General features: G+C 42.4%; 2 protein-coding genes across 4 annotated transcripts; one reads left to right on the top strand and one right to left on the bottom strand.

Moving 5' to 3' along the window:
• Positions 1-101: 101 nt before the first annotated feature.
• Positions 102-20861, top strand: camk1db (calcium/calmodulin-dependent protein kinase 1Db). 3 transcript variants are annotated; one of them, XM_076089332.1, is made up of 11 exons: positions 102-411; positions 10019-10150; positions 11260-11334; positions 14145-14283; positions 14629-14755; positions 14965-15040; positions 16387-16499; positions 16961-17039; positions 17786-17873; positions 17986-18142; positions 19965-20861. In XM_076089332.1, exons 1-11 carry the CDS (start codon positions 386-388, stop codon positions 20114-20116), a joined length of 1164 nt encoding a protein of 387 aa, XP_075945447.1. In that variant the 5' UTR covers positions 102-385; the 3' UTR covers positions 20117-20861. The 3 variants fall into 3 exon arrangements, with proteins under 3 accessions (XP_075945447.1, XP_075945446.1, XP_075945448.1); XM_076089331.1 differs by having other exon boundaries at positions 102-672; XM_076089333.1 differs by lacking the exon at positions 102-411 and adding an exon at positions 7338-8367.
• A 2248-nt stretch (positions 20862-23109) lies between these two features.
• Positions 23110-26241, bottom strand: ucmab (upper zone of growth plate and cartilage matrix associated b). Its single transcript, XM_076088727.1, has 5 exons — positions 26184-26241; positions 26028-26090; positions 25838-25933; positions 23272-23370; positions 23110-23186 (listed from the first exon to the last, which is right to left on the bottom strand). The coding sequence occupies exons 1-5, from the start codon at positions 26239-26241 to the stop codon at positions 23110-23112; spliced, it is 393 nt and encodes a 130-aa protein (XP_075944842.1).
• Positions 26242-26604: the final 363 nt, after the last annotated feature.

The following is a 26604-nucleotide window of genomic DNA, read 5'->3' as shown; positions in this document are numbered from 1 at the left end:
TGGTGCAATGCGAACACTTAAATCGTTCATCGTGCATGCTGTCAGACAGACCTCCCACTCCTCCCACTGCTAGAACAACCACAGGGCGGTCGGTGGGACTCGATAACACACACACACACACACAGCGGCTCGGATGTGACTGCCAAGTGTCATCAACCTGCAGGTAGCCCGACCTCAGCTCACCGCATCGCCGCCTCGACACTGACTGAATCCCGCCCCGGGGAGGAGAGAGAGGAGGAAGAGGAGGGGGAGAGCCTGGTTTCCCCGTCAACAGTGATCTGAACAGCGGGGAAGCTCAGAGTCGGGATCCGCTACGTGAAAACAGATTAGTCAAATAACCTCTCTGGGTAGGACATACCTCTCCTCCTCGGGCTTGCCTGGCTGCATGCATGCATGGGCTGAGGAAGCAAGGTAGTCTGACACATAGCCAGGAAGCCCTTGGCGAAATACATAAGTGCACTACTTTTCTTTTTTTGTTGTTTTTTTGCTGTGTCTGGGTGAGACGACTGTTGTGATCCTCCAGCAGCGTCTCTTCTTCTCCTCCTCCTTCTCCTCCTCTCCGCACCCCTGGTGCGAAATGGCGAAAGAAAACGGCGAGTCCAGCGATGGATCTTGGAAAAAGCTTGTCGATGATATCAAGAAGATATTTGACTTCAAGGAAGTCCTTGGGACGTGAGTAACAAGATAACGCAGCCCTACGGGCGACGAGAAACTTTGTATCCACTTGTGCAAATTAGCAGACAACAAATGACACATTGCACCGATTTAACGGAAATGAAAAGCAGACGGACAGCTGTTGAATATTCGTTGAATTAACGGGGAACCGCTCGGCAGATAGAGAAAGGGCCTTTTGAACTTACAGCCGTCAAAAAAAGAGACATTTTTATTTTAATAAATTCATATTCAAGCCTCAGTTAATTGTTCAGTCGGCGGAAACGATGCTTCGCGAGACACAATGATGTGTGAAGTCAGACACGCGTGATGCCCCTCGTTATGTCACAGTTCATTCAAGAAACTACTGCGGCGTGTTGTTTTTAATTATTCTTCCCCACAGATCAGCGCTGAAGCATGTAGGCGCACAGAGCAGGCAGCCATTTATTTTGGGGTCGTTTCTGTACAACATGATAACAACTATGACAAAGAAACAGCAGGGGCTGTAACTGAAAATCAACTCCCAAATTTGAGGGACCATCTGTGGTGACTTCATGTTCTTGGTCTCTTTCTTTCTTTCTTCAAACAGAATGGCGGGTTTGTAGCAGAGAAACGCTATGTCTGGGTTTACAGACACTGTAAACACTGTGAGAACTGTTGGCTTACATTCGTTTAGGGACCACTTTGGTTGAAGTTATTCTATTTCCATTGGACCACAGAGACACAAATTCCGGAGTTTATTTTGGTCCTCTGTTAGTGCTGCTTGACTTCAAGTCTTTTCCTCTTTGAATAAGTTATTCTGCTGACAGAGAGCATCTGAATGGAAGACCCCAAACTGCTAAAGGTCTCAGGCAGTCAACGTTGTGCCATCACACAGTAAATCTCAAATTTTTTTACCGCTGGGTCTTTGTCCCCTAAAGACGTGTCCGTCCTCCCTCAAATGAGACAATTTTAACGAGGGGATGTTTGTATTGTTGGAAATTCGGGGACGGGCCGTGTGGAGGATGGGGTCTCCCTGTGGAAACCTGTTTGTTTCTTGAATTTGGACTCTGGTGGTGTCAAGCTGAGCAAAAAAAAAAAAAAAAAAAAATCGGCCTGTAGTCACCTTGTTCATAGTGAAACTGGGAAGATGATACATCCGACACACTGTGGTTTGCTGTTGTAATATATTATGCTGCAGCTTGCGTAAACTTCATAATCTGTCTTCATCATCTCATTTTGTGCTGCTTGGCATGACGGCAGACCTGTTTTTCCTGAGGAGCAGCATCATAAAAATCTCTTCCAGATCGGTGATTCATAAAGCGCACTCGACACTTCATCTGCTGCACTAAACAGTCAGACATTCCTACCTGGAGGCTGTTCTGATTTCCCCAAGGCCTTCATCTGTGTGTGTGTGTGTGTGTGTGTGTGTGTGTGTGTGTGTGTGTGTGTGTGAAGCGCCTCTGAATAACACCAGTGAATCATCGTGATTTACTGTCCGCACAACGGCCAGGTTGGAGGAACAAGCATCCCTCGCCCACATCTTCGGCGCGCACACACATCGTGCAGAGCGTCCTCGCCCCTGATTGACTTTGAGAAAGTCCCATTTGCTAGTTCCTGTGCGTCTTAATCGAGTCACCTTGTCACCCAGCAGGGCTCACAACAGGCCTCCTGGGGCAGAGAAGCCCTGCAGCTTTGCTTAAGGATTAAAAATGGACTGGGGGGGGGAAGGAGTGTTGGTCAGAGGAAGAGGCGTAGATTATCCTCCTCCTCCTCCTCCTCCTCCTCCTGCTGCTCCCCCTTTTCAACTGTAGCTTCCTCATCAGGTTTCCCTGTCAGCGTCCAAGAGGGATCATCCCTCTGCAGCTCTCCACACACCTGCAGTGGAAGTACATTTACTCAAGTACTATGCTAAAGTACAACTTTGAGGTACTTTACTTGAGTTATCACATTTCATATGACTCAACGGCATTACACGGAGGAGTTACTTAGCAGATTAATATTTGACACACTAAACCGGTGGGTAGTTTATGAAATATGATGCATTGTTGAAAATAAAAACAGTCAAGTAGTTGAAACTAGCTTCACCTCCACCAGCTACAACAATACCAGCAGTAATAAGAATAAAATATGAAACAACACAAAACTGACATGGGCTCTTTTGCTGCATTCATTTTACCTTTTTATTTTGAAGGTATTGTTGTGCTTTTGCTACGTTTGCTTTTAGTTAAGTGTACATTTTCCACCACACAAAGATTGTATTTCAACACCAGCTGGAGGCCTTACTGTGAACCTTATGCCTGATTAGATATTGATAGGATTTTGGGGAGGAAGCCCGCGGCAGTGTCAGTGCTTTGGCCACACTTCCTGCCCTTGTTTTCTAGCATTAGCGGGCTAATGAGATCTTCGCCACTGAAGCCGGTCCTCCTGCTTCACTGCCACTTTGCCTTGTGGCTAATTTCAGAGCCTTAAGCTGCTGATACTCTGTGGGAGCAAATGAAGTAACCTTCAGAGATCCCAGTTGGCAAGTGTTGTAAATGTGCAAGCAGGAGGGGGCCCGCTACTCCCAGTGAGGATGTTGATGTTTGTCTGACACGTGTTTTACCACCCGACTAGAGCCAATTGATTAATACGGATGCACAAAGTCTCTTTACGAGACTCCGAGTAACTGCTGATACGGAGCATCGTTTTTTTTGTAAGGTAACATGAGGCTCTAAAATCTGTGTCAGCGGCCATCACAATTTAAAAATTGTATTTAATGTGCATGAGTTGCACGATGGCCAATCTGCTTATAAAGGTGACTGTGGATTCTGATACTGTGTATCGGATCAGAGCAGCCCTACTGGGGGCTGATATGTCCTATTGCCAATAATGGCTTATTGTCAATATATCGTTATCTGTATATTTTGGCTAATAAATAACAAGAAAATGCAGCGGAGAAATGCAAAATATATGTTTGCACTAGCTTATTTACACATTCAGCAGTTACGGAACAACACTATCATTCATTTGGAGTCGTGTTTCTGTCCACATGCTCGATTTTCTTCTCTGAAAAAAGCTGCATGCTCTAGTTGAAAACGACGCCATGAGATTGAGCAGTAAAGTTGGAGGCTGGACGGCTAAACAATGAGCTGAAAGATGCAGAAACGCTCTGAGGAGCTGAGGGGACCCGTGGGCTCTTCAGTACGAGTGACCCCTATCGCTATGTGATCCATTGTTATTATAGAAATCATGATTTAGTAAAAATAATATTGGCTTATATTGTTATTTATCAATAGGAAATGGGTGCTTCCTGCATGGTGAGGTGGATTGGATTTGTAGATCAGTCTGATGGCCTGAGGATAAAAGCTGTTCCTCTGCGTTTCACACGTCTCTACCTTCATGCCAGAGGGCTTACGTATGGTGTTGGGGGTGGGTGGTGTCTGAATGAAGCTGCAGGCTCTCCTTTATTTGTTTTAAATGTCATGGCCAAAAATCACGCTTTCCAGCGTCATCCTTTTCTATCTTTTTTTCCAGAGTCCCTCTTTCTGAGATTAAAGTGAGATCAAAGCTTAGGTGACACATTCATGTCACTTATTGCTGACTAAAGTCACATCTTAATGACTCGTTTTTTGCCATCAAAGAGGAAAATCCTTGAAATGAATGAATAAACAGGCCTCTACATTCGATATTACACTGACCCTGGCTCTGACAAAGCACTCGTTCGTGATGCATTAAAGTGCCCGCCTCCATTCATTGATCATTTTCTGAAACGCGGCTGGTGGAGAGACTAGTTTGGTCCTTGATGCAGGGAAAATGGCAGCTAGGCAACTAGGATATAGTCCTTGGTTGCTCCCTCTGAAGAAGCCACTGCCGACCACTTCCCACTACCACTGTCCTCCAGCTACATTCCCTGTGGGTGGAGACACTTTGTCGTTGACCATAATGATGGAGAGTCAAAGGAGATGATGCGTAGTATGTTTTAATGCTCTCCATTTGTATCCATGTCCCTCCCACCACAGTGAATGCCTGCAAAGCCACAGTGTACCATCCTCTGCACTCAGGGAGTTGAAGTGTACCAGACTGGCCTGAATCAAAGCACAGGAAGCGGTAATCACCCCTATTAAAATGATTCAGCTTCTCTCCAACGGACTGATCCGAGGCTTCAGACAGATTTCTGCCAAACATTTCCCCCGAGCGATAGATATGTCTCCCGTTTTTAGTTGTTTATGAGTGGCATCGGCTCTTATCACCCTGTAAACGGACCATCTTTCTCTGTTTGATCATCAGTCTGAGGCACACATTCCTGGAAAGTAGCCTCAGGTCCATGTGTGTTGTTGGGTAATGGTTTCCAGCGTCATTCGCTGTGAGAGCTTCTGGATTTCATTCAAATTGTATTATTGGAGTTGATTTAACTCCACAGCACCAGATCGATGCAGTTTACTACCTGGAAGGACAGAGAACCAGTGCTGGCTGGTCAGGCAGCAAGAACCAGACATGAAAACCAGCTGCATTGATGTACTGGTGGAAAGTAACTGAAGGACAGTTCTGAGGTATTCATACTTTACTTTGCTTTATTAACTTTTCCTTAAGATGGAGGCAACATGTTTGAAAACATGAAAATATCCTGTTTACTCTCAAATAAGAGAACGAACAGCAACATATCTTTACATGTAAGCTGCAATTGGGCTTGAAAAGTGATTTAAATGAATCAAAATGGAGGCTGACTATATTTGTCAATTGATTATTTGACATATCGGTTCAGCTTAGTTGAGATTTCACATAGAAAGCATGTGATCGTCTTATAAAATACGGTACATTTTAGAATAAACTACCCATGAGGAGGTAAAGCATTTTAAATTAGCTCCACCTGGACCAGCTGCAGCTTTGAAATGCTGCTTGTTGGCTATTGAACCGGTAAGAATATTCTATTTATAACTAATAATGTTACGCTGACGGGGGACGTTCTGCCTGAGTACTTTTTCTTTCTATACGTTTCACAGAGTTTTAGTATGTTTTAACTTTTTGAATGCAGGACTTTTGCTTGTACTGGCTTGTAATTATAATAGATCAACATTTTTCAACCCTAAAACAGATCTTTAATTAAAAAAATGAAGGCAACAAAAATATCAGCTGATATGTATCTTCAAATTATACTTTTTTTCACTTTGGTATTGGCCTCAAAAATCCAGTATTAGCCCGACTGTAATGGAGTATTTCTACATTATTGTATCACAGCTTTTACTTATTTAAAGTATCTGAATACTTCTTCCAGTATTGCCCTTATAAAGATTCTTTACAGTAAACTATTTAACTTACTTACTAACTTACTGATCCTGAAGCAGAAAGGCCAGTATTGGTGTATTCCATGTGATGATGATGATGACAATAATAAAGCGCACATTGCAGAAAGTAGCACCTGTTTACACTACAGTCTACAAGAGAGTAGCTTATCACAGTTTAGCAGATGGTGGTGTGATATCTGTTAAAAAGAAGGGTTTTGTGTAACTTTACAACTATCTGTTGCCTCCTTAACCGTGCACATTTATGTTTACTGTACAATTATTCTGATGACTCGTGATTAGGAGAATCGGTGATTGTCCGATATACCCGAGCTGTAGTCATTCATTTTACCTGCATTTTTCTGAAAGTATAGATTGTATGATCTGTCATGTGTCTGGTTGAAGCTGTCGTTGAAGGGTGACTTTGCTCCAGTTATTGCTCCACCTGGATTATCAAGTCTGACTTTTCCATCCCATATGTTGCGTAACGGGCCGCTGTAATGCATCTTACACGAGATGATTCAGTGTGATAGCGCAATGAAGTGAATGTCAATAAGCCAGGCTCAGTCTCCCCCCCCCCCCCCTCTTAATGTTCATAATCGCTAAAGGTCGACCGGCTGAGGTCGCAGCCTGAAAAAGTTTTCTGTTTCTGGATTGTTTGATACACGACTTCACTTTGCATCTGCAGCATCAGCCGCAGGTTTCACACTGAGCGCCGCCCACATTCACATTTCACATTAGTCAGCCGGTTTGACTCGGCTGTCCTAAACATAGTGTAGTGGTGTTATGTGACTGCAGACACACACACACACACACACACACACATCTCATACTGTCATCCAAGAGCCGTGAAGAGGGAGCTCGGTGGCTCTGGGAAGAACTTAAAATTCAAATATTATTATTCAACCAAGTGAGTCAGTGTGCTGACTTGATTGTGCAGTCTGTGGCACTGGGTCAGACGCATTTTGCAGCCCTACACTCGTATTTATCTTGCGTAATAGAGTTAGTTTTCAATAAAGGATGAGATGGAGGTTTCTCATCACTTAATGCTCATCATCACATCGAGGATTATTTAGATAAATTACGTGTGCTGGTTGTCACATAGATGGTGGAGTTTTGTAGCCCTCCAGCTAACCATTATTTTACTCATCGATTCTGATCATTTTGTCGATTAATCGTTTAGTCTATGAAAAAATAATGAATAACATATTGCTTTATTTGTCCAAAACCTAAAGATATTTCATTTTCTATCATATATGACAAAGCAAAATGCAACATTTCACATTTGAAAAAGCTGGAACCAGCAAATGTTTTGAAATTTTGCTTGAAAAATGACTGACACGAATAATCTATTAATGGCTTCAGCTCTGGAGCTATGTGTGCTTGCTGTATCTTTGTGTGTATGTATGTGCAGAGAGAGCATGTGGGCAGTAGCATCACCATATGTCTCCAACACGCATCACACCTTCTTCTTTCCTGTGAATTAGGAATTAATAGATTGAATGCTTGCAGCACAGTTTGCCGCGCTTCGTGCGTTGTCGGAGCGAGGGAAGTCACAGGCTTGGATTCTGTCATATTGTCATTCACAGGAAGTGATGTTGCTGCTTGTCAATGCGGTTCGCAGAGGGACAGAAATGGTGCTACATGCTCCAACCACCCTCTCAGTGAGTTCACAGGTTTCCTGTGGTTTTCGTCATTGTGTGTCACCTGCTGCAGAAAGCGTGCTTTGAAAAAAACACACACAAAAAAACAACGAGCAAGCAAGAGAGTCTTTTGACAGACTCTGTGTGCTGGCGGAGGAATTTTCTCTTCTCCTCATGTCCACACAGCCGGGGAGATTGGTCGCATGCGCTGAACAGAAATGATGCTCATGGTCCTCACGGCAACAGCTGTGGTGGGAAGATAGTGGTGTGACAGGCCAGCAAGTAACGCACACACTCCCTCACTTACTCAAGGCCATGAATTTACATATTGTCCCACATCACACGTCAGAACGAGGTCAAAGTCGGTGGGGCATGCGCTCCAAGCCCTCTGAGTGTGTTCAACCTCACCTCACCTGGGGCCGGGGCTTTGCGACCCGGTGGTGTGTTTTTTGTTCACAGTCGGTGTTTATGTGTTGTGGCTCTGACTGACCCCCCCCCCCCCCTCCCCCCGTGTGATGGTGGCGTGAGAGATTAGCGTGGATTTGATGGCCTCGGTCGGACTTTAAGGCCTTTAAGGTTTGAGCTTTGAGGAGGACGGACACAAAACGGAGGACTTTCCTGTCCTTAATAATGCTTATTTTGTTCTGCACAACTATCGTGAAGTCCGCAGATAAAATGTAAAGGAACAAAACATGAATTGCTCTCCAGTGTGACAGAGACTTCAGCCACCAGCAGAGCTACGAGTGAGAACAGACAACAACGAAACTGAGGAAACGAGAGAGAGACGTGTGTTGACCACATTTATGGACCCATAATCCAGTAAACCATTATGTGTAAGTGTTCATTTTAAAGTAAATTTGATGAGAGAGAGAGAGAGAGCAGCACCCGCAGCGTTATAACTAAGTCTGAAAAATAAAACTTCTAAAGCTTTCCACGAAATGTGTCTGTTTGAGTTCATAGAGGAAGATTACAGAGGAAGATCTTGAGTATCAAACACGACCGTTCATTATTAACGACGACTTTATTACTCAGAGTTTAGAGCCCGTTGGGAGGAACTGATTACACTTTGAGTACATAATGGACCTTTTGATGTTGGCCGTCGTGCTTTTTGTAAGGCGGTGGATCACTTAAGACGTATTATGTCACTTTCACTTTTGTGTAATGACGATCCAACAAGACGCTTATTTCTGCAATTAAACATTTTGTCAGAAAGGAAGGAAATTATAACGCAGGAGGCAGATGGCTGCTCTTTTCATATTCTCTGGGCTTGTCCTTTTTTTTTTTTGGCGAGAGATTACTAAAGAGATAATGGTGGATTAGAAGTTGATTGATCTTTTGTTACATTATACCTTTGGCAACATCACCGTTTGCCACATTTATGGCATGAATATTTCCTTAAAAAGCAACAAGCAAGAAAGCCTTCACACAGAAATGGCTTCTGGCAAAAGCTCCAACAAAAAGGACTGCGATGTGAAATGTTAAATATTGGAAAAATTTGAATTCAATACAGTATGTGCCTATAAGATCTAACTCATTACTTGCGTATATCATTTATAGAGCATTTTGCTGTGTTGTGTATCTAATGACGGCCCTCTCAATGGATTAATTAATTAATGATGTTAAAGATAAAGTTCTGAGGACAAAAAGTAAGAGAAAATGTCAAACCACAGAGCTGTAGTTATTAGCTGTAGACCATAATAATGGAAAACTGCATGTTTTTCTAAACAGAAGAGTTGATCAAGAATTTATGAACTGCAGTTGGATCGCAGCTCTCCAAAAAATCTCAGCACTTTGGCCTCAGGCTCAGTTCACCATTTTATTTCTTATGCTGATCCTTTTGCAGCAAACAAGCTTTCATCACAGTCATGACTTCATCAGTGGATCACGGATTTTCTTTTTAGATCACAGTAGTTGTTTTGGTCCTTGACCCTGAGAGTTTCAAGTCAAACCATCCTTTAACATGTTCGCATTAAACCCTTCTGAGGCTGCACGGAGGAAAAAAAGGTGCCCGTGAAGGTGTGTAATAAAAACAAGAAAGGAGGGTTGGAAGCAATCACGCTGCCTGCTCAGCGAGATTTATTAAGGTGGATTGAATGTGGTGTCATATCAACAGATACAGATTGCTTGAGCAAATATTACCTTAATTCCGCATTTGTTTTTAAAGGCTCTCATGTACGGAGACAGATGGTCCGAGGAAGACACGCTCTCTGCCGTCCTAAATGGGTGTTTTTTTTTAGAGGTTTTAAGAGTGTTTACCGTGCTTTTGGCTGCACACGAGCACCGAGCGTAAGCCAACACAGACGGCTGTTGGCCATAGTCGGGGACTTTGCCAGTTCTCAGCAAATATTCCCAATATGCTGTTTGTGTACTCTGGCCTGTCTGCCTCTGAGTGCCCTCTATCTACTCACTGACAATAGGTTTTCTGGTGTCAATATTGACTGAGTGCATATGCAGAACTAACATGTTTCTCTCTGTCTCTTGCAGCGGTGCGTTTTCTGAAGTGGTGATGGCTCGGGAGAAGGCCACGGGAAAGATGGTGGCGATCAAGTGCATCCCGAAAAAGGCGCTGAAGGGAAAGGAGACGAGTATCGAGAATGAAATCGCCGTGCTCAGGAAGTAGGTACCGCATGGCTGAGCCGCGGGGGAGTTTGCAGAAGAAGAAGAACACCACTTTAGAAAAAAAACGGGTCACCACCTCGCGGCGTCCTCGGGGAAGCTTGTGTGTGTGTGTCTCTCCTCTCAGTAATGACTCAGAGTTGGGATGCAGGTGCCTCTCAGTTTATTTATCAGCCATTGACAGGCTTAAGTGACTTACTTGTCGAATCTCATCTATCCACCATTTTGGGTCTTCACAATGCGCACACACCCCCCACACACACACACACACACGCACACACACACACACATTGAGGGTATGATAGGATTGCACTGACACCAGGTGACAATCCATCCTCCTCCAGGGCCTGATGGGTAATTCCCCCGAGAAGCTCCGTTATCAGTCACTCTTGAAGTGAGCTCGACAGTTGTTGGGTGTAGTTGCCTGGTTACAGTTGCTATCCTTTTGACTTCCTCCCTTTTTTTTTCTCTCTCTCTCTCTCTCTCTCTCTTGCTGTTTTGATTTCTCCTCCCTTTCTCTCCCTCTCTTCACACTCTTTACTCGGCTCTGTTAGTCTCTAACAGCCCTCAAACTGCAACCTCATTTTCGTTCAGGACTTCTTTCTGAAAGGAAGTTGTGAAGGTTGTTTGGTCCTTTTGAGATTCTACCGCCTCCTCCTCTTCCACCCCCACCTCCTCCCTTTCAGCAGACTGCCCTTGTGAGCACGCTCTGTCATCTGCATGTCTCCTTGCAGAGGCTTTTTTTTTGTAAAACCTTGTTCTTTGGTTGCCTGGACACAGACTCCTAGCATCTTTTCTTCAGGTGCCCCTCTTGATGAGAGTTGCCCCACCCCCCGCCCCCTTCGCTCTCCATCACACACACAAAAGGTTTCTCCATTGTGTGAATATACACTTTGCAGCTTGATTTTCAACGAGCGTGAATATACACGTGCACAAACACAGTGTGATTACAAACTGCTGCTAAATAAAGCAAAATAAACAAATAATGTTTTCAGTTGGCAGGGCATGATTTTAACAAAAGAAGAAGCTAATTGCTCCTCATTAAGGCTGTGCTGAAATGAACCGAGGCTGACTACAAGCAAAGTGAATTTTCTGTCCTCCCCCTGTAGGATAAAGCATGAGAACATTGTGGCTCTGGAGGACATCTACGAGAGCTCAAACCATCTGTACCTGATAATGCAGCTGTAAGTACATCAACTCTCCACTTTGTTTTGTCTGGGTTAGCTCTTTGTCTCCCATTCGGACATCTATTTTGATGTGTTTTTTTTTTTTGTCATGAATAAGTGTTATGTCCTTGTGGTATTTTTGCCCTCAGATGAATGCTTGAGTGAATACAGTAATGCTTTAAAGATCAACGAGATATTACATAATATTGTTCTCCGAGGGTTAGATAAGAAGATTGATACCACACTAATATCTGTCCGTGGCAGAGGTCGTGTGGCGGATTGTTCGTCTCAACTATTATTATTATTATTATTATCATATTTAAGTCACAGAGCGAGGCATCTGTTCTGAAGGTATTTCCAGGAAACTCAGACACCTGGATGCAATAATATTCTGTCTGCTGCATGATAAAAAAGATTTGTATTCATTTCTACCAGAATGTTTTTATGACACAAGGAAAACAAGAGCATTTTATTTGTTGATATAAAATAATAGAATCATATACAGATGATATTTGATGGTATGTATATTTACAATACTAGAAAGTAACACTAATATAGAGAATTATAACTGATAATGAAATGTTTTAATTTTCAGAATCGGAACCGTTTATTGCCAAGTACGCTGCACATACAAGGAATTTGACTCGGTGCTGCTTCACACTAAACACAGTGCACTAGTATGCGACATCATTTAACAATGGAAACATTTGCAATAAAATATGGTAAACAAACAAGTAAATAACAGTATGTTAAAACAAGTATATTATTAAAGTGGCAAGTGTATATTAATAGAGAGAAGATGTGCAAGGGTGTGTAGCTGTAAGAAATTGTCCTGGGAATGTAAGTGTCTGAGGCAGCGGGGGTCCCGGGCTTTGTTGATGAACCCAACTGCAGACGGGAAGAAACAGTTTTTGTGGTGTGAGGTCTTGGTCCTGATGGACCGCAGCCTCCTGCCTGAGGGAAGGGACTCGAATAGTTTTTGTCCAGGGTGAGAGGGGTCGGCTACAATCTTTCTCACAGGGTGATGGGGGCAGGTGGGGCTGCGTTCTTGCGGAAATCCACAACCATGTCCACTGTCTTTAGAGCGTTGAGCTCTAAGTTGTCCGCACGAGGTCACCAGATGGTGTTGTGGAAAATATTCCTATACCCGCTTTGCGTGAGTCTTTTAATGCTGAAACACAGAATACCAAAAACCAGGTTGTCTTTTAAGTATTTATTCTCTGCGCAGGGAAGGTTCAATCATCACAACAGAATGCGTACAGTCTCAGTGAGGAAGAACCAAGTGAACAAGCTTTCTTTATACAGAATGAGCAAAGGTGGGGGCCAATGGCCAATGTTACAGACATTTCGGCCTCAGACTGACAGGAACAACAATGAAAAATAAACGGTCAGCAACCAAAGCAAGTGGCCCAAAGGCCTTGGTGCTGCAACATTCTCATAAAACACAGTTAGTTATCTTTGTGAACAGGCAAAGGAGAATTATTCTTCTGCACAACAGAGACATGGTGAAGTTCAACAAAGTTCAGAGCAAAACTTATGCATGAGTACAATATACACAGTAGAAATATATATATATATACTAGGGAAAAAATGACCATTACAATGGTCAATATCCCACCTGTAGGCGGACTCATTTCCAACCAGAGATGATAGTCACCTTACACTGTAAGGTGACTATCATTGACCGGCGTACAGTCAACGGTTTCAATGCTGTCGTCAACAAAGTGAATAAGCTTATTTTCTTTAAGCTCAGAATGCTTGAGCTTCAGCTTGAGTCGAGGCCGTCACAGATGTTGAGTCTACCTAATGGTCATATTTGAGGACGTTGATGTTGCAAATATCTTGTGAACTGTATTTCAGTGTTTGAAGGTGTATGTGTGTAAAGCTCTGTGCCGTTTTCCTGTGTGGCATATGTCATTATTTTAGAGACCTTTCCAACATCATTTAACAGCTTTTGTGACTAATGCACAAGTGATTATCTGCTCTCATTGTAGCTCTGCAAAGGTGCGTAATGTTGCCTTGAAGTCTCACTTGTAAAAATGGTGATTGCCAGTCGTCCTTGAAAGCGTGCACATGAGTCACTCTTTTTTTTTCCTTTTGTCAATGCATTTTTAAAGTAGTCGAGATTCATTTCTGGTACATCAGTTGCAAACCCTTCAGGGTTACATAATGTGACAAAAGAACGATACTCAGAAGTCATGATGTCATATGATGAATACTGGAAAAACTGCGTTTGCAAAAATAAAGTAGCCCACACTGTAAACTGCCGAAAAATGAATCATCCAGTCAATTCTTGCACTGTGCTGAATGAGATCTTTCTATTATGTTGTCCATTCCGTGTACTGAACGTGTACCAGTGTCATTGTTGTGTCCCAGTAATGATTATAATCTTTATTGTTACAAAGGTACAAAGGGCTTCACGGTCAAACTGAATAACTAAAATAATTTGGACAATGCAAGTGTTTTGATCAATAAACATGTAGTCTATCAAATTAACTGAAAACTGACAATTCACGAAAAACCACCCCTTTCTAGAGAAATGCAGGTGTGTGGAAATATATATTTTTTTAGGATAGATTTAAAGGAATGAATCCACAAGGACTCTGTTATAGCGTTTGGGGGTCCTGACAGTAAATGCACAATCTGCAGGATCTAAAGTGCAGCTACATGTAGCCCACCTGGTACTAATGACAAATACTAGTCAGCCAACCAACTTTTTGTATTCAGTGTTTTTACATGAAATCAATCATTTGTGATCAGGTAATATACTAATATTACAAAGAACATACCACTTAAAAATAAATTGATGAACTTGTCTGTGGTGACAGGGTGTCTGGAGGCGAGCTGTTTGACCGCATCGTGGAGAAAGGTTTCTACACAGAGATGGATGCCAGTCGGCTCATTCGGCAGGTTTTGGATGCAGTCAACTATCTGCACTCTATGGGCATAGTGCACAGAGACCTAAAGGTACAACAGTGAGTTCACTCTGAGCTGAACCTTTCAGTCGTACTGAGAAGGGGAAATCCCTGCTATTTAACCTGAGTGAATGACATTACGTGAGAGCTTTATGAGGATCACCCACAGAGGTTAAATGTCGGGGATTTTCCTTCTCAGGTAAAACTGATGAAGCTTCTTGGATGAGCTGTAAAACGACCCAACTCTTCACTGACAAATCCAGGGGATTTAGTTTCACATTTTGTCTGATATCTTGCCGCCAGGATGACTGAAATGAATCCACACAAACGGTACATGAGGTCATATGAAGACACAAACACACATGCAATCGTCTAACTCTTTTTCTCTTATTTCAAGCCGGAGAACCTGCTGTACTTCAGTCCCCATGATGAATCCAAAATCATGATCAGTGACTTTGGCTTGTCAAAGATGGAGGGAACGGGTGACGTGATGGCCACCGCCTGTGGGACTCCAGGATACGTTGGTGAGGACGCCGTCTGAGCTCTGGAAACATCCTCCGAGATAATTAGATGCACTAGTTGGCTAAACATGACCTAATCTCAGCCATCTGCTACAAGCAAACCAACACACATTTACATTCTTCTCCAGCCTCTGTGTCATGGTGAATGGTCAAAACACTAGATGACTGTTAGTTTTTCTGACCATTTTTAATAATTAACTTCATTGTTCCAGCTCCTGAGGTTTTGGCTCAGAAGCCCTACAGTAAAGCTGTGGACTGCTGGTCTATTGGGGTCATCGCTTATATTCTGTAAGTTTTCACTTTAAAATATATAAATATGGTTATTAACTGAAACTTATTTGTGTGTTTGATAGCTTGATATGCTTCATGTGTTGTTGTTTTTTAACCTTTTATTTAAACAGGAAATTCAGAAACCACAAGCAAAACCTCATTAAGATTAGAAACCTCTTTATCAAGAGTTTCCTGCCCAAGAAAGGGATCAAAGTGAAGAGTTACAAACAAACATCATAAAACCACAAAATAAGCAAGAGTCTACAGCCATGCTAGCTCTGTGAGGCTGTACTTAGGCTGTCGTTAGCATGTTAGCAGTTCAGTTGACAGTTTGATCGACAACTAACATCACACACATTATATTCTTATCAATATCAAAGGGTTTAGTCTGATATTTTGGTAAATTAAAAGCTGAAACATACTATGACGAATTGGTTTGGATTTGGAACACAGCTTTAGCGCTAAACACAAAGTACAGCTGAGGCTGATGGGAATTTCATAAGCTTTGGATATAAATCAAAGTATTGGACAGATTTAAAGAAGAACAGATTTAATTAGGTTTCACCCTGAGGGGAGCAGGAATATCATCCTAGCGTTGTCAAGATATTTCAGTCTGGATCAAAGTTTTGTATTAGTCAACGGACTAACGAAGTCATCGAGAGGCACTCTATAGCGTGGCTGAAATAGCAAAAGATGTAAAAACATCGATAAGATTAATATGAACGATCACATTCTAAAAACAATACAATGTGGCGCCTTCAAAGAAAACGTAAAAGCAGTCTAAAACTGTCAGACCTGAAATATATGAAACCAAATCCCAATTCTAATATACACCATTGGATCGGAGTCTGACTGATTCCCACAGCTACTGGTCCTATTTTACAGAACCTGTAAAGCTTTCAGTGTAAAGTGTTGCTGCCAAATGAATTAAGTGGTTTTGCTCGTTAGCAAAGACAAAATCCCTCGTCTCGTCATCCATTCGTTAGGTGTGAGGAATGTTAAGGTAATTGAGTGGAAGAGTTTCTGAAGCCCTCACGGATGAGTCTGGTGGTTTTTATGGAATAATCTGTTTCATAATCAAGATCAGACTTTTAATCTGCAGTTTGCATGTCATTCTTATCCATATCATATGAAAATATGAACCGTTTTTATCCTATTTTATTTCCCTCTTAGCCTTCATGTCGTCTCTATAATCCCTCTGAACCGTCTCCTGTTGTATGCTATAGGAACAATCTAACTGCCAGTGAATGAGATTAGGTCACAGCAAATCCTTTTTTAGATTTGGGTTAAAGTTTCCAACATCAGCTAGAGGACGGCACTCACACAGATTGTTGTTGTGTAATCATCCATCTTCATCTTTCCAGGCTGTGTGGTTACCCTCCTTTCTATGACGAGAATGATTCGAAGCTCTTTGAGCAGATTCTCAAGGCCGACTATGAGTTCGACGCACCGTATTGGGATGACATATCAGACTCCGGTGAGCTATGACGTGTGTGTGTGTGTGTGTGTAGTTTAAATGGCATACTCTTCTGACAACCTTTTACTGCCTTTAATTCTCAATTCATAATTCATAGAGTCTTCTGGTCAGCATGTCGGCTTAAAATGTGTCTTTTACGGCCATGCATACAGTTAAAAAATATGGAGGATTATGTTTAAGTTTAAATATTACCATTATTTCAAGGAAATTCCTTTGGAACTCGGCCACATCTTGTAACCTCCACACTGCTGTAACATGTCCTGGTTCAACTAAAGTAATTCAACTTGTATTTAGTACGTTAGTAGAACATCATCTCTATTTTCTCTATAATTACTACTAAATTACATACTTTTCAGGACCTATCTTAGGAAAAACTTGTGGTTGCAGGACCCTACGCTGTTTCAGAATACACAACCTGTTCTCATCTGACTAGTTTTTCACCTTTTCATTTCCCTCCGCAGCCAAAGACTTCATCAGCCGCCTAATGGAGAAGGACCCAGAGAAGAGATTCATATGTGACCAGGCTCTTGAGCACCCTTGGTGAGAAGCTAACCGCCGCACACCACACTGCACCCCAGCCAGACAATCGCAGGGAACCACACACATTTTGGTGTGATTAAACCGCAGTATGACGCAGCTCGCCAGGCTTGCGCATTTGTCATGGAGAAAATGTCCTCCCACTGTCATCTGTCGCCATGGCTCCGAGTCGCGAACCCACATCTGCTCAGCACCGCCAGCCCTCTGAGAGAAATCCGCTGAATAACTGGCTGCCAATTAGCAGCTGGCATCCTGAAGGATCCTTGAAGAATTTGGAAGCTTTAATGAACAATTATGATGTCTTCCCAGGCCTGAGCCAGAGGTAACGAGAGCGAGCGGGCGTGGGCCGCTGTCTCTGGCTGAGGTGGCCAATATGGATAGGTCTGTTCGCCCTTAATGGGCCTTTTGGGTCCTGGGCAGGTTGGGCCTCTCATACAAATATGTGTTTTGCGACACCAGTAGCGGGTGTAATAACAGAGAGAAATGGCTTCCACTGACAAGGTTTCACACATAGATATTATGATGAATGTGACAGACAGAGATGCAGTGTGTGAGCTTCCGCGAAAACATTGCATCAAACAAAGACGTTGTAGCAGAATGAAAATAAATGATCTGAGTAAATAGGAAAAAGCAGCACGAGGACGATTCTCAGAGGTATTGCAGATCCAAATATAAACCATTTGGGTAATGCTGTGTTTGTATGTGTGAATTGCTATTTGCATCATCTAAAACTTGACTTCAATTTCCAGGATTGCTGGAGACACTGCTCTCTGCAAGAACATACACGAATCAGTCAGTCGACAGATGCGGAAAAACTTTGCCAAAAGCAAATGGAGGGTGAGCCCATGAGACTGATCAGAAACACAATATTCTCTATCTTCTTGAATAGCAGAACCACGCAGTGATTTGTCTGGTATTACATGTGTCTGTTTACGCCGTCTCTTCACAGCAAGCCTTCAATGCCACGGCTGTAATCCGCCACATGAGGCGTCTGCAGCTGGGCACCAGCTTTGGCAGCAGCATTCACAACACCGTGTCCACCCCTCAGAGTCGTGCTCCAGCCAAGAGCCAGTCTGTGGACTGCGCCCCGCTCTCCCCGAAGGACTGTGAGTGACACTTCAGATGTCTCTGCAGACACAAACATGTCCAAGTTTTAGTGCCACACTCGGCTCTGTTCACTCTGCTGCCCTCGTCGTTGAGATAATTGGAAACTGTTTAAAAAGCTCCTGAGGGGGTCATTGTCATTCAAGCAGACTAAACTGATTTGACATGAGCCATGTGGTCACTACATTTGTGGAGCCATTTAATGTAACATAAGATCTGTGACAGTACCGCCTCACTAATGAACTGTGTTTACTAGTTAAGTCATTTATTAAACAAACAAGATAAACATTTGCTGCTTCCAACTTTTCCAATGTGAGGTTTTACTGCTTTTATGTGTTTGATATCATTGTACATTAATTAACTTTATTTTGGACTGTTGGTCAAGACGTCACCTTTAGATCAGCGAAAGTATAAAATCAATTAATAGACGATTCATGTGTTATTATTATGTGTTCATTATATATTGTAATGGTGACAGTCAGTTCAATATGCTGCGATTGACAACAACGACAAACTAATCTTAACTCGAGGTCCACTTATTAGCTTCTTCCTGGCCTTTAAACCACATCTCATGGTTTATTATCAGCAGATAGTTTTCTGATATAGCTCAGTATTATTATCTCCGCCAGGAGAATCATGCGATCACTCGCGTGCGTCCGTGAGTAAGTGAGGGAGTATGCGCCTCTTTGTCTGTCCACGGTTAATCGTGTATTCTGCTGTATAATATTTTGATGTCTAGTTATGGCTGCATGCGCAAGGATCTCTCATGGTTGCGGTGACTCACACCTTTTATTGCCTGTTTTATTCTGCCATTGACTGAGCTGAGGCACGCGCCTGTACAATCTGTTTTGTGTGACATGCAAGTGAAACACACACACACACACACACGCGCGCGCGCACTGATATACGGTCTAGGAGGAGGGTTAGCCGATTGTGTTCATTTAATCACACAATACAACAGTAGTCGTTGCAGACACACCTGGCCAAGATCTGCTTAAAGGACTTAAAGGATGAGCCTGGTGATATTTTATATTTTGTTTATTGTCAATAAATCCAAAGAAAAGACCTAAACCTATCATTAATTGCTCCTACTGTATTGTCTGTGCAGCCAAAACCTGATAGAGCTTATTCTTCTATGTCATAGAGCTCCGCTGTTGTCCAAACACTATTAAAAACACATAAATGAGTCACACTGTTGCTCTGGGTGACTTCATTACGGTGACCATTGTAGTTTATTGCCACCCTGCTGCGGTGCTCATCAGAGCACCAAATATGTGTTAGTCTTGGGCTGAAAATTGTTATTTACTCCAGTTTGCGGAACATTTTCTAACGGTGTTGTGCTTTAAGAAAATTAAAATAAATATTTGTGACTTTATTTGAAAGATGTACGTCTTCAGTAAGAACCGTTGGGCCACAGACGGGCTTGAGCATTCGTTAAGTATTGACTGATGACTTTGAGGTCGGGTTGTGCTCGCTCAGAACTTATTTGTACGACGGGCTGTCTGACCATATCGGAAAAAGTCTGTTTGTTGTTCCGAAACGACCTTACTCGATTGCAGAATGAAAAACCAGCTTGCATAGAGAAGGGCAGATGCTTTATCCTTTGAATTATGGGGATAACGGTGCATATTTTCAGACAGTCTCTCCTGGATGACATTTAAAAATTGACAGAAGTTGTTGTGTGACACATAACAAAGGAGAGCTGAGGGAGAAGTTAAAACCACGTCTCCTTTCTCACCGCCGCACAACTGGCCAATGGCAGTGTGAATATTTTTATGTTTTGTCAAACAAAACTCTTTGCTGATACTGTATTTCCTCCCTCAGGTCCTCCAATAGAACCTTTGCCCTCTGCAGTTAAAGTGTTCAACCAGGACTCTGACGCCCCCTCTGCTGCACTGGAGGAACCATCCGTGGTGGCCGAGCCATCGCGCCCGCGGCCCTCCACCGTTACGGTCATCCACACTGGGACTAAATGACGCCAGGTTCCGCGGGAGGTGAGCTGGGAGACCACAGAGCTTTGAGACGGGGAAACAACCTTCCCCAGGCCTCAACGTCGTCGCCCAGTTTGCTCATCCCGCAACCTCCCATCTGTTTCTGCCAAACACGGGAGGAATTTAAGGAGCGTTGGCTCAGCCCGGCACCCCCCGCTGCTTCCCTTCCCACTCTCATACAGACCTGGAAGGACAGAGGGGAAGATGCTCACCAGAAGTTGTTATTGTGGGAGCCATACTCAGCCTGGATCATGGTTGCCTGGCAGATAAACAGGCAGCTGGGGAAGTGCCAAACTAAAGGGAACTCTTTATTGACGCTGCTATCAGTTTTGACTGCGAGTGTCTCGAGAAAAGGACGCTGTGCTGTATGCCTTGTGTAAATATCCTGCCTGGAAATGTTGAATGGTGTCATGTTATGCAAGTGAAATATAGGCTTCAAGCTGTGGTAAATAATTGTGACATCATCTGCACTCTGAACTTCTTCTTGTCGTTTTGACAGCTCTTGTTAATTTGCTGTAGTGTTTTCTCTTTGCTTTAAAGTGTGTGAGCAGGACGATGGGCTTCAGTCACGACTGTGATCGCTGAGAGGGCCGGTGCATTGCACTAATGCATTGGATTATTTATTTTCTTACAATATATTATGACTTTTGTAAGATATGTGTAAATGTGCTATTAGACAGGACTGAAAAGCTATTGAATTGACTGATAAAGATACAGTATCTAATAGTTGTTACTTTGTAATTGATGTTTTATTTGATGAATTCATTTTTTTTTGGACGTGACTGTGAAGTCCTCCTTGACCACAGGAGGGCAACCATGTGTTGTTGCTGTGACCAGTTCTCAGGGATGTGCTCCAACATGAAACCAACCAAAACCCTCTCACTGCTGGTGAGGACGGGGAAATAGTTAAAGAGTAAAACCTCCAAATACTGCATGTTGTTCTAATGTGCCATTGGGAGAGTTTGACAGATGTCTCCCTTTAAATCCATCATTATTGACCGTATGAGTGTAATGTAACTTATACTGAATGAATTGTTCTTCCCTTTAAAAAGCTTGAATCGTGTTTGGATTTAAAGAAAGTTGTGTTTATCAGTGAAGTGAGCGTAAAAATGTGAAATGACAAATGAATGCAAACGTATCTTCATAACGAATGCTCCCACTGCAGAATTAATCCGTAGTGTTCAGTTCAGTATAGTCGTACTGTCGTACTGTCGTGCTCTGCTTCCGCTCATGGAGTGGCTGAGAACGGCTCACTCGCTCTGTGTTTAATCACTGTGCTTTCATACCAGCCTGTTGAATTTAGCAGAAAGACTCTCCTTCTCACTCGTCTAGAGACTTCTACACACAGAGAAAAGAAGGTATCTGTCTTTCTCTGTGGTACCTCTATTTGAATTTAAATCACTCCTCCAGAATATGCCCAACATCGAGGGCTTTGCCATCTTGAATTATCTAAAAATATTGTAGTGAATATTGACATCTTACTGTAAATACAAAAGCTCAACTACACAGTTAGCTTGGGTCTTGAGTGTTCATTTTTGTCTTCCCCTATATTTCCCCCCCCCAAAAAAAATATCAGCAGAAATCTGATGCATTGCAAGCCCCTCCGCTTGCATGTATAACTATTGTTGCAGAAATGTGCTGTGGAGTTGTATTAAAAAAATGCATGCATGAGTTGTTGCTTCTTGAAGAGGGAGTAAATGGTCAAATTAGTTCAGTTTGTACACATTTATTACAATAAAAATACAGATTCATTATGTTAAAAGACTTAATTTCATCACAAGTGAGTAAATATATGGTAAAAACAGTAGATTCACACTTCTAATGGTAGCATATAAATCATTGCACATCTATTTAACCCAGGCCCTCCTTCACATCAACATACTTCATATTGTTTTATCGACTTGATACTTAATGACTTTACTCATTTTTTGAGAATTGCTTGTAAACATGATGTTGAACTGATGGCACGTCTGCTACAGAGAATTCTGCGTTACTTCTGTTCAGGGTTTAAGAGACCGCAGCTGTTAAATACAACAGATTTGCATCTGCTCTATAATTATAATTGGTGTTGACAGAACTCTTTATGCAGCACTACGCCTCCATAATCCTGAACAAGTCTATTTGGATTTCTGTTATTGGACTTATATCACAGTTTGTTCTAACAGATGTGTTTTTCTTTAGGGGCTCTAAATGATCCTAAGCATGAGTAACTATTCAGGACAGCATGCTGTTCAATTCTTTGTCTGTGAATTACTTTATATTTTTTAAGCAAATCCTCCAATTGTTCAAATTCTTCTCAGTCCACTATAATATTAAATTGACTATAATTGTTTTTTGGCTGTTGGTTGGACAAATCAAACAATCTCACAGCTTCTGTTTTTGGGATGATCTCATTTCCCCACTGTTTTCTGACATTTTATAGATCAAATGAATCGATTCATTTTAAAAGTATTCGATTGATTAATCGCTAATGAAAATAATCCTGAAGTACAGCCCTAAATGAAGGACATTTATATTTGTTTTCCCCTAACCCATTACATATAAGACATCCCTTATGAATAATGACAATGTTTACTGGCCATTTCTGTACTGTGTCACCTTCGTTAAATGTGCAAACCCAGTTTGTTGCAAAGAGAAAGGCATTTACTATATATATATATATATATATACACTAAATATTGTGTTTTAATTCAAAAGTTCAATAGAAAAGAGAAAAAGGTGAAAGAAATTGGAAAATGTTTGCAATTATTGCTATTACTGTTACTTACACATACAGCAGTGAGGAAATAAAAGCCAATGTCAACAACACAAGGGTGAAAAACAAGCTAAAAGTCTCATAGCTGACATCTCTACTATATAAGTGTCACGGTCAGAGGAGAAAGGCCTCATTGTGTAGTTAAAGATGTTTCTTTAAACGTTCACAGCATCACCTCTCTCCTCCCTCACTGCCCTCGGCCTCAGATGGACTGACGGTCGTACTACTGAGGAGGATGCATCCCGTCGTAGTGATACTCCCTCCACTGCTCGGTGCTCTCTCTGGACCTCTCGTCTTGTTCTGGGAAGATTTAGAGGATTTTTAGTGGATGAATGAGCTTGGTGGAGTGAATGAAATCATCCCTCTCAGCTACATCGGGTATTACCATCATTCTCCTCTTCAGCGTAGTTCTCAAATTCGTTCCTCTTCTGCTCGTGGAACTCTCTCCTCCGCTCATCTGCAGCCAGAATCTGCCTCTGCTCAGCTGCAAGCACAGAGGAGGAGGATGAGGATGCATTAACTGAGTGTAAAAGGATAAACATCTTCGACTCAGTAGTTCTTTTGTCATAGTAATATGAGGAGGATTTGATGATGAAGCGGACTGAACATCAGACACATACACTCAACACAATAACTGTTTGACGTCTGAAAACTACAACCTACCACAGAAATGAATCACTGTATCTGAACAAAAGCTGATATTTGTGAACTTCATAAACCCGGTATTTGTGGTGAAGCTGTGAATCACAGGAGCTGATGGTTACCAAGGACGACACTCAAAAACACAAAAACCTGGACCCCAAAGTCACGAAAGAAGTCTAATGAGTAATGTCTATTTTTCAGATCCAAAAATACCCACAAAGGTCCATCTTTCTACAAAACTCACAAGCACTCTTTGACAAATCAAGTGGGTGTTTTGCAACACGACAGTCTCTTAAGTGAGGACGGGTTCCACTTTGGATCTGCTTCCAAGTACTAATATAGACACAGAGAAGTGAACTGAATGTGACCTCCGACCAGCAGGTCTGGACATATGAAGGCGACCAGAGCCCATTGAAATACTCATCTGTCGCGTTATTGTCAGTGAAACTCCCACATGGACTGCAGTAACATCAGAAAGAGCCATTAGCTGAGATAAGAGAGGTTTGGGAGCTCCATGCTAACCTTTCCAAAGTCAGGTCGCAACCTTTGGCCTTTTAACTGGATTCCCAGCACAAGTCGATGCCTGCAGTCGGAGCTGGAACTCAAGTAACATTTGTGTAACAAAAACAAAGTTTAATGTTTTAAACCGGAGTTTTAATGTTTTAATGATTTACCGATGACCTGCAGATGAAGACATCTGAGGGCAACAACATACTGTTTTATAACTTTGCACAGCAGCGTAAATCTTCCATCATTATCTTCGCCTGACTCACCGCAGCAGACGTGCTTCTCATGGCTCACCAACTCTCACATAAGAGCAGCGTTTAGAGTCTGGTGTCTACGTTTTCATGTCAATAATGTGCTTCAAAAATTCACTGTATCCACCATCTGAATACATTTCATCAAATATTTTCCTTTGCAAATTTCACCCGCCTGCCAGCAAATTGTTGTGCTTTCATGTCATTATGCAGCAGGAGAGGCTCTTCAAAGTGAGCACAGTTTATTTGTCTCACTGTTTTTACTTTGGTTTTTCTCTGACCTCTTTCTGCCTGTGTGTCGGCACATTCCACATTCAACAGTGAGCCAACCCGCTCACCCACTCACTCTCAGTCCATCTCAGTCTGTTCATTGTGTTTACGGCTTTGTGTTCACTTTATCCCAGCTTTTAACAGCACAAAGTGTCTTGTTGTTACACACAGAGACCTCACGGCATGTTACACAACTCTATCAGAGCAGCGGTCTCAGTGTGTGCTCTCACCTTCCTGTTGGCAGAACTGTACATAACAGTGCCGTTGAATCGCTCGAGAATGTCAAACAGTGTACAGTATGTGAACTTTCACAACACTTTCAAGGAGAATATTCACTGATTTACTCGTGCGGTGAGTGTGTGTGTGTGTGTGAGCTCCATGCTGCCCTGTAGGTCCTTCTGCAGCATCCAGCAGGGGAGGCAGGGCTGCTGTGTGACCAGACAGGTCTGAGGTTGTCTCTGGTCAGGCCAGGGTCACAAAACAGTTACCAGCTGCTGGCTGTCATAAAAACATTCAGATGGTCGTCCACTCACTGTTCATTCAAACTACAAAAAACTAAAATATATATATATTTCATCTGTCTTAGTGGCAAAAATGACATTTTCTTGAAGCAAGAGAGAGAAATATGTCATTTCGATGATTACAATACAGTGTTTCTTTATGCGCAGGATAAAAAGGCATTGGAGAGTATTTTCTCTTTATTTCACACTGTATTCATGCTTAACAAACGTTGTTTGTATGATTAGTGCTTTGTTTTGTCAATGTCGGACATACTAGCATAATTTTTTTCTTTACAAGGGATGTATTTTTCTAAGAGGCAGAAAATGTCTCATTCACATCAATTAAATCAAATAAAATATTTTTTTTAGAATCAAATATTGTTGATGCTAGTGGAGGAGTCTGCTCTCTCCTATATCTTGTTTACAGAGAATTACACTAATTTCTAGGAAAGTATGTAAACGTTTGCTGGATTTATCTGAGCTCTTTAGCAGAATTTGTTTCATTTTTTTAACAGGTTACAATTGCAAAGTTTTTGCACATTGTACAGTTTTAAAGACAGGTGTGAAGGAAAAGCTCTTGACTGTGTGCAAACCAAAGAATCCTACACAGCGTTATCACCAGTTTGGATGCAACGTGACGACTTCCATCGTGGCATTACAGTGAAGAAAATGTCCTGTGCAATACGACACAGATGCCAACAATTACCACAAACACACAACACCCTCAGCGGACCAGACCTCAGTTCAAACTGCCACAAACAAACCCAGTGAGTGAACTCACCGTTAATCTCATCCCGAGACTTTGCACCCCGTCTGGTGCGTCTTCTGAAGAAGTTTGAGGCGTCTGACTCCTTCATGAAGATCTTCTTCAGCGGACCTGCAGTGGGGAGCAGGTGGAGGTTCAGCTTACAGCATGAAGGGATAAACAGAGGGGATGAAGAAGAAGAGAAGCAGCTGATGCAGCTCCTCACCTTGTGGGTCTTTAGCGCTGCCTGTGCTGCTGGGCACAGCTGCAGACTCTGCCTCTGGAGACCCTATAGGACAAAATGTGAGGGCTCGATATTTAAAATACTCCATGCACACAGAAAACAGAAACCATCACATAAATGATCCTGCATCAGACTCACAGGAAAGTGCCAGAAGCACAGTGAGGAGAGCCAGGAGGGTTGCATATGTCCAGGACATCTTCAGCTCTGGGTCTGAATTTGTTGAGAGATACGAGTAATGTGGAAGTGGTGAGTATGTGAGAGGTGGGGTGGGAGCCTGGCGCAATATTGAGTGCTTGTCAGAGGAGAGGGAGGGTGGAGATCTGATGAGAGGCTGAATCCATAACAGCAGGGAGGGTTTCCAAGTGACAGGAAGCTGCTGAGGATTTCATTTTGACTTGATAAATTAATTTTGCTCCTTTAACCACTTATTTTTCTAAGTTTCATGAACCTGTGAAGGCTTGTTTCTTTAGTCTCAGAGGGGGAAACTTATAGGCCTCACTATAGAAATTACACTACAGGCTGAATATGCACCTCTTACCCAGTTAATACCCACAGTTAC

The sequence above is a fragment of the Anarhichas minor genome, unplaced genomic scaffold, assembly GCF_050575085.1.
Source record: "Anarhichas minor isolate MPS153535 unplaced genomic scaffold, ASM5057508v1 ptg000011l, whole genome shotgun sequence".
In the NCBI taxonomy this organism is placed as follows: Eukaryota; Metazoa; Chordata; class Actinopteri; order Perciformes; family Anarhichadidae; genus Anarhichas; species Anarhichas minor.
Note: the sequence above shows the minus strand (reverse complement) of the source record. Positions and strands in the feature narration are given on the sequence as shown.